Source organism: Dermacentor silvarum, chromosome 3, assembly GCF_013339745.2.
Source record: "Dermacentor silvarum isolate Dsil-2018 chromosome 3, BIME_Dsil_1.4, whole genome shotgun sequence".
NCBI lineage: Eukaryota > Metazoa > Arthropoda > Arachnida > Ixodida > Ixodidae > Dermacentor > Dermacentor silvarum.
This window is the reverse complement of record NC_051156.1, coordinates 95,814,921-95,822,410: the sequence shown is the minus strand read 5'-3', so window position 1 is coordinate 95,822,410 and position 7,490 is coordinate 95,814,921. Positions and strand designations below refer to the sequence as shown.

Sequence of the window (7,490 nt, the reverse complement as noted above, 5' to 3'; positions counted from 1 at the left end):
AAAAGCCATTATTACTTTACAAGCATTGCTACAAAATACCGGCCCAGATGCAACATGTGTCGCAAGCATGTCACCCAGTGTCCGATTAAACCGCTCAGTCAAACCGTTCGTCTGAGGGTGGTAGGCAGTACATGTCCGATGTACAATATTGCACTGGTGGAAAAGTGCTCGAATTACATCAAAGAGAAATACGCGGGCACGGTCACTGAGGAGTTTGCGAAGAGGACCGGGTGGAAGCGCAAAACGATTGAGGATGAAAGCGGCGACGTCCTGTGCTGTAGCCGTTGGAAGAGCAGCAGTTTCGGCGTATCGTGTAACGTGGTCGACGGCAACGATAGCCCATCGATTGCCCGGTATGTCATTATCTTCATTCCTTCATTAGAATCTTTATATTTTATTGCAGGCTCGACGCAGCTCTCAGGTTGTCCTCAGTGCAGGCGGTGCGTCTATCAAGGTGCAGCACGTCACTCTCATGGTCCTGCTCATGGTGATCGTGACAGCCGTGACAATCGTCATCGTGTTTCTGCTCGCACGAGACACCAAATCGCCGCCCTCGCCACCGTTCTGCAAAACTGAGGATTGCCTCCTCCACTCATGGCGCCTCTCTTATGGACTAAACCGCCATCTCGATCCATGCCACAACTTCAGCGCCTACGTCTGTTCCGCTTGGTCGCCTCCAGAGGGATACCTTGAGCACTCCAACTCGGCCATGGATGATGTTAGGAAATCGTGGTTTCCGCAATTCTACAACGTACTCAGCGAAGGGACGAAGACCATTAGTGTGGGCCGCAAACCACTCGCCATGTACGCGTCCTGTATGGGCAACCGATCGCAGTACGGCTCGAACTTGGACATCTTCTGGAAGTTCCTCAACGAATGTAGACTGTCCTGGCCGGAGGAACCCGCGCCAAGTGACACCAGCGCCCTCGACGTACTGATGACGCTGGTATTCAAGTGGCAGGTTCCGTTATTCTTTCAGGTGCGCGCTGTGCGCTTGTCCACACCGAATTGGCGTTTCATATTAGAGCCCGGTCCCCTGATACCTCTTTTGTACCAGCACCATCTCACAGTCAAAAGCACCGGCGGATACGCGAAATACTGGGCCACGTTCTTCTACATCCTTAACCGAAACTACAGCAAGTATGGGGTCGACACGAAGCTTGTCGACACGGTAGTGGATATGGAAGGAGATGTCTTTAGAAAGCTGCTGAACGCTATGCGTCTTCCGGTAATCCAGCCAGCTCTGGTGCGAATCGCTCGAATCGGACTCCACACTCCGCCGCTGGCCTCCATGCTCTGGCTACGTGCCTTCAGGCAGACCGAGCTTGAGCCTGAAGTGGACCCTAACGACCAGGTTTTCATAAGCGACGTAGAGTTCTTTGAGACCATGGCGACCTTGATGTCATCTTACAAAGACACTCAGCTGCTGTCCCTGATCGCCTGGTCTTGCGTGCAGCTGCTTGCCCCGGCAGTGGATATCCAGCTGCTTGAGAATCGGTACGACCAGGGCATCACCATATATCGGCCGTACTTCTGCGAGCGATTCGTCGAGACCGCCTACCGGCTCCTGGTGATTGCGCTCAGCTCCGTGTCGCGCTTCTCTCGAGAACAGCGCGCCGCCGTCGAAGCAGGCTTCGACAGCTTGGTTATGGCCGCTGCGGACGTGGCCAACGCAACGCAGTGGCTGGACGTTGAGAGCAGGCAGCTCGCGGTCGAGAAGCTGTCTTCGACGCGACTGAAGCTGTGGCCCCCCGACCGTTTCCTCGAGAACGATGTGCTCGAGCGCATGTACGCTGATTTCCCCAGCGCCGAACTTTCGTTTGCCGAGTACTGGGTGAAGTCGAGCCGCTGCGCTGCTAAGGCGCATGGCCCGCACGCTGACATCGACGTCTTCAGCTACGCGCTCAACTACGCGCTGCCATACGTGCTCTACGACGCCTCAAGCGGCACCGTCAAGGTGGCTGTGGGCGCCGTTACTCCGCCCCTGTACTACTCTGCCGGCACCGACGCCATGTTCTACGGCGGACTGGGCTTTTCCATGGCACTCAAGCTGGTCGCGTCGATGGACAGACAAGGACTGCGGTGGCACCCGAACGGCACTTTCAGCGACTTATTTTTGTCCAGGCAAGCTTCCCGATGTTCAATGCTCAAATCGGCATTCTCGTATTCCTCTTTATTCGCGTTAGGCCTAAAGAACACCTTCTATTTTTAAGGATTAATTAATTGATTCATTCTTTTGGTTTAACGCCCCAAGGCAGCACTCGGGCTGTGAGAAACACCGTTGGGGAGCGCTTCGGGTCAATCTTTGGCGCTCTTTGGCCACATTTGGCCCTTGCGCCACGAAACACCAAATATCATCAATATTGGCCCCTAGGGTTCTTTAATGGGGACGTAAATATCATCATCATCATCATCATCATCAGCCTATATTTATGCCCACTGGAGGACGAAGGCTTCTCCCTGTGATCTCCAATTACCCCTGTCTTGCGCTAGCTGATTCCAACTTGCGCCTGCAAATTTCCTAACTTCATCACCCCACCTAGTTTTCTGCTGTCCTCGACTGCGCTCTTGGTATCCGTTCTGTAACTCTAATGGTCCACCGGTTATCCATCCTACGCATTACATAGCCTGCCCCGCTCCATTTTTTCTGCTTAATGTCCACTAGAATATCGGCTATCCCCGTGTGTTTGAAAAACGTCTTTCCAACAATGCATTTTGTTTAAAAGTGAAGCTAACTTTAAGGGGATCGGTGTAAGCTTGGTCTTTGTAAGCTGGCTTTTACACGTTCAGTGCTGCAGTGAATGAAGTCTACTTGCCGTATGCGAACGATGCGATGCGAACGGGTCCCGATAATGCTATCGCGTTCTACTCTTAAGCGTCCTCCAATTTTTTTTTTTGACGGTGTCAGGCGTCACTCCATGCCTGAAAATATAGTGGACTGGAACAGGATTCGAACTTACGACCTCCAAATTATATGGCGGGTGTTCTACCTGTGCTTCACGCCACCATATAAATATACAGTAATTATACAGGGTTCTTTTTAGCTATACCCCAAGTTTTAAAAAATTCTAGCCCTTCATATAAGTGCTCGATGAGGCTGTCATTACTTCGAGAAATAAAAATACCCATTTGAACAATTAACATAAGTAACATAATTAAATTTTTAGTTATAACTAGGGCTCCTTGTTTAAGGAGTTTATTTTCTTAAAATTCGGAGGGTGTTTTTCGGAGTTTATTTTCTGGCCAAAATTCAGAGTTTATCGGAGTTTATATCTCGTAAATCCCCAATTTCCGAAATTCGGAGTTAAATTTTGCATTATTTTCAATACTTCAAAATCTTAGATGAAATGATATCTGAACACGAGAACATCTGAACACGCGAACCGTATGTTGTTGTCTGGAAGATTTGAACGCACAAACACATACACACAAGCACAAATAGTTGAATATAAAACACCTACGTTTGTGCGTATTACAGCCTTAAAGCTTGTTGTAATAGATGCAATCATACTTTACGAGGTTGCTGTCACTGATGGAAGCACGCTCCTTTTGATTGATGATTCCCAACCCGCCGGGGTGGCTCAGTCAGCTAAGGCGTTGCGCTGCTGAGCACGAGATCGCGGGACCGAATCCCGGCCGCGGCGGCCGCTTTTCGGTGGAGGCGAAATGCGAAAACGCCCTTGTGCTTGCGTTGTAGTGAACGTTAAAGAACCCCAGGTGGTCAAAATTAATCCGGAGCCCTCCACTACGGCGTGCCTCATAATCAGAACTGGTTTTGGCACGTAAAACCCCAGAAAGAAGATTGATGATTCTCAGCTTTGAAAATGACCTTTCAACGTTTGCGCTAGAAGACTCAGCGCGCAGCGAGAACACATTGTCCCCTGGACAGTGGGAAGTCTCCAAAGTGACAGGGGTTCAACAATGTTACTGATCAATTAGCTCTCATAGTTCACAAGATCACTCATGAGTTGGCTCATGTCGTCAGTTTCAAGAAACACTATAACTCAAAACTCGGCGCATAGGTTTCGAACGCGTGGGCTAACTCATGCTTCACATTTAGATTCACAATTTGAGCACTATACTAAAACGATGCATTGGTGCACTGGAGTGCATCGAAAAGGTTCCTCTCAACTGTCTGGTTCCACTTTTCAGCGACAGCAGCGTAGTATCCATGAAAGTCTGCGGCAGTCGTTGAGAGGCCATACGTCTGTCGCTCTGTGCGCGACAAGCCCTTTGTTAAATGTGCGATGGGTGGGGTGCACGAGACACTATTGACGTGAGGTAAAGTTTATATCGGCCAAACCGGCCGATGTACCAATGACTGCTTAGAACATGCCCTTGCGATATAGAACGGAACAGGGCCGTTAAAATCGGAGTTTATCGGATAAATCCGAATTGTCAAAAATTTTACCGGCGAGTGTTTATCGTATTTTTTTATTTATCCTAAAACACGGAAACCTAGTTATAACTTACGGCACCTATTTCAATTTACGAATTGTAGCCGGAGAGTTCGCAAGGCGTATCCACTTTAACGAGTTCTCAGGGCCAAGCCAGTTTCGAGATATTATATTGCGGCAAAATTAAGGAATAAAGTAACAGTGAAATCTATTTAAAGCTGATATAGAAAAGACAGGCAGCGCCGGCAAGTCCCTGACGTCGTTGTCTTCCGACGTTAGGGACTTTACTTACGGAGTTAGAGACGTAAACTGGGCCAGGGGGACGTCCGAATTAGGAGAGACGATGTAATCGCCGTCAGGCACAGGTAGGGAGGGCTAAACAACGACGCACGTCATAGGTTGGGGGGCAAGACGAATGTGCTCAGTAGAACACAGTCTGCTGGAAACTTCCTCGGGAGGGTCAGACGAGCAGGGCAAATCGAGCTGAACAAGTCCAGCGGAGCAATCAATCAATGCTGAATGCGCTGATAGAAAATCGAGACCCAAAATGACGTCGTGGGGACATTCTTCAAGAATAGTGAAAAGAACACAGGTCTGACGGCGGGCGACACTGACACGAGCAGCGCACATTCCTATGACGGCCGGCGTTCTGCCGATGGCGACCCGCGTGACACAGGACTCAGCAGGTGAGATGACTTTAGTGAGGCGTCTACGAAGATGGTCACTCATGTCAGAGATGTGTGCGCCGGTATCAATCAAAGCAGTTACAAGGACACCATCCACCTACACCTGAAGTAAATTTCTATCCGTCGGCAGGGTCAGCAGAGGAATTTCAGCCCGGGTCGATGTAGCAGCGTCACCCCTTGGAGCTGCACCCGTCAGTTTTCCGACGAGCGCCGGTACATGCTCGACAGAGAACGGCGAAAAGTAGATGGGCGAGGCAGGGGCCGTCGAGGAGAAGGCGAACGACTCTGCCGTGTAGGTGGCGACGCCTCAGAATGGTGGTAAGGCTCTGTGGGTTCTTCTGGCGGCGGGCGACTACCTGGTGAGCGATGATATGGTTGCAACGCAGATCGAAATGAGGGTGTCCAGGTGTTCCGGCAGTGACGGGAAATATGGCCAACACGTCGGCAGCTGAAGCAAATAGGCCTGTACGTAATCTGGTGTTCGCCATTCCATTGGGTTACTGGTACTGGTTCCGCAGAGGGGTACTAGTTCCGCGGAGCCGGGACAGTAGTAAAGGCGTCGGATAGGTTGATCTCGGATAGGTTGACGTCTGGGACTTAGCCGGTGATGCGACATCTATCTCTCGGCGAACGATGCGCACAATGCTCTCGGACGTGGTCGGATGAGGCGCGGAATGGTCTTTGCACGATGATGTAGCGGCTGTATTTGGCAGACGCGTATACTGACGCGTACGGTGACTTTAGCTTCTTCGAAACGTCTGCATTCACTTAATGATGTCGTCGATGCTGGTGCAGTTGTTGTACACGAGAAGGTTAAAGGCGTCGTCAGCTATGCCCTTCAGCACATGATTCACTTTTTCATCTTCCGGCATTCGCTCGTCCACCTTGCGGCAAAGGGCAAGAACATCCTGAATATACGTCACGTATGACTCGGTGGACGTCCAGTTAATGTTGTGCTTCAATGCATAAAGCGACGTTTTGTTAAGAAACTACCTGGAACGCCAATGCATTTCTCCGCAAAGTTCGGGAATTAATATCTCTAAACTAGTGTCATCCCGAGAATTCTTTCCAAGTAGATCCGCTTTGCGAACTCCACGGCTACAATTTGTAAATTGCAATATGGGCCATCAGGTAATTAGGTAAAAGCTTAATTAGTAAATTTTGTTAATTATTCAACTATACATTTCAATTTGTTGTGCAACTAATGTCTGCCTCTTCGAGTAGACCAGCTCAGGAACTAGAATTGTGCTATCTGCCATAGGCAACCTTTCAGAATTTTTGAAAGTGTTCTCTGAAACACCCGGTATATAGTATAAGTAAATCAGTCAGTAACCCAGCTCAGTGACTAGAATTATGCTATCTCCCCCAGGTGTTGTTTTTAATTATGTACAATCTGGAAAAACACGGTATATGAGTGCTAGAGCGTTTTTGCATTTCGTCTACATCAAAGTACTACAGCCGTGCCCGGTATTAAAACACGGGACATCCTCCTCAGCAGCAGAACACCATATAGCCACTGAAAAAAACTTACCTTTAACGTCAAAGTATTTTTTTTTCTGCGATGAAGTGGCGTTTCAAGGTCTTCAATCATCTGCAGCTCTTCTGCGAAGGCCTTCGAGGACAGGGACGGCTGCCTAGAAGCGCTTCACGGGCACTCCGCCATCGGCGGGGACAACACCCAGAGCATAACCGGCACGAGTGCTAGCGTCTTTCCCGAGATCCCCGCTCTCGAGGTTGCCTATGCGGCGTACCGCCGCGCAGTCAGGGACAGGGGCGACGAAGGTCTTCAGGGAATCGCGGGAGGCTTTTCGGGAGACCAAGTGTTCTTCATGACCCTGTGCTACATGACCTGCACGCGGCCCGATGTCATGGGTCCTCACACAGTAGACTGCAACAAGGCGGTGCGCAATTCGGAGGCCTTCGCCCGGGCATTTCATTGCCCGTCGGAGTCCCAGATGAATCCCAAGAGGAAGTGCAACTTCTTTGGGTGACAGTCGGGCAAGTTCCCGAGGACTGCGATGCCTCGCTCACGTGGCGTCGAACGACACATTTTCATGCGACCTGTGCATATATGCAAACTGTTTCCTGCGTAACATAAGTGAATCCTTAATGTATTCGTTGTACCACGTCGTAGCGCTCTAAATTCAGTGTGAATATTTTAATCAACTTTCGGCAATACGGGTGCCACCTGACCGTAGCTTATCGTTTTCTGTATGTTAGACGCGAGATGAAACGCTGACGCACTTTTTGAAAACATGTGATTTTTATAACATGTGATGTGGCTGTAATTTCTCCGGATTTGCAACGGTGCCCCCTCCTTTACCTTTCATCGCTTTTTTTTATTTTTTTGTTAAAACAAACTGATTAATTTTTACTCTACAATATAAATTGCTGATGACACGTCTTT

The 7,490-nt window shown here is 49.4% G+C and overlaps 1 protein-coding gene across 1 annotated transcript; it reads left to right on the top strand.

Annotated features, from left to right (window-relative positions):
* The first annotated feature begins 472 nt into the window (after nucleotides 1-472).
* LOC119444581 (membrane metallo-endopeptidase-like 1) lies at nucleotides 473-7,074 on the top strand. Its single transcript, XM_037708955.2, has 2 exons — nucleotides 473-2,124; nucleotides 6,681-7,074. The coding sequence occupies exons 1-2, from the start codon at nucleotides 473-475 to the stop codon at nucleotides 7,072-7,074; spliced, it is 2,046 nt and encodes a 681-aa protein (XP_037564883.1).
* The last annotated feature ends 416 nt before the right edge of the window (nucleotides 7,075-7,490 follow it).

Coding starts and splice junctions, on each gene's coding strand:
- LOC119444581 (XM_037708955.2), top strand. CDS start 473: ATGGTCCTGCTCATGGTGATCGTGACAGCCGTGACAATCGTCATCGTG. Junction 2,125..6,680: donor AGCGACTTATTTTTGTCCAG/GCAAGCTTCCCG, acceptor AATCATCTGCAG/CTCTTCTGCGAAGGCCTTCG.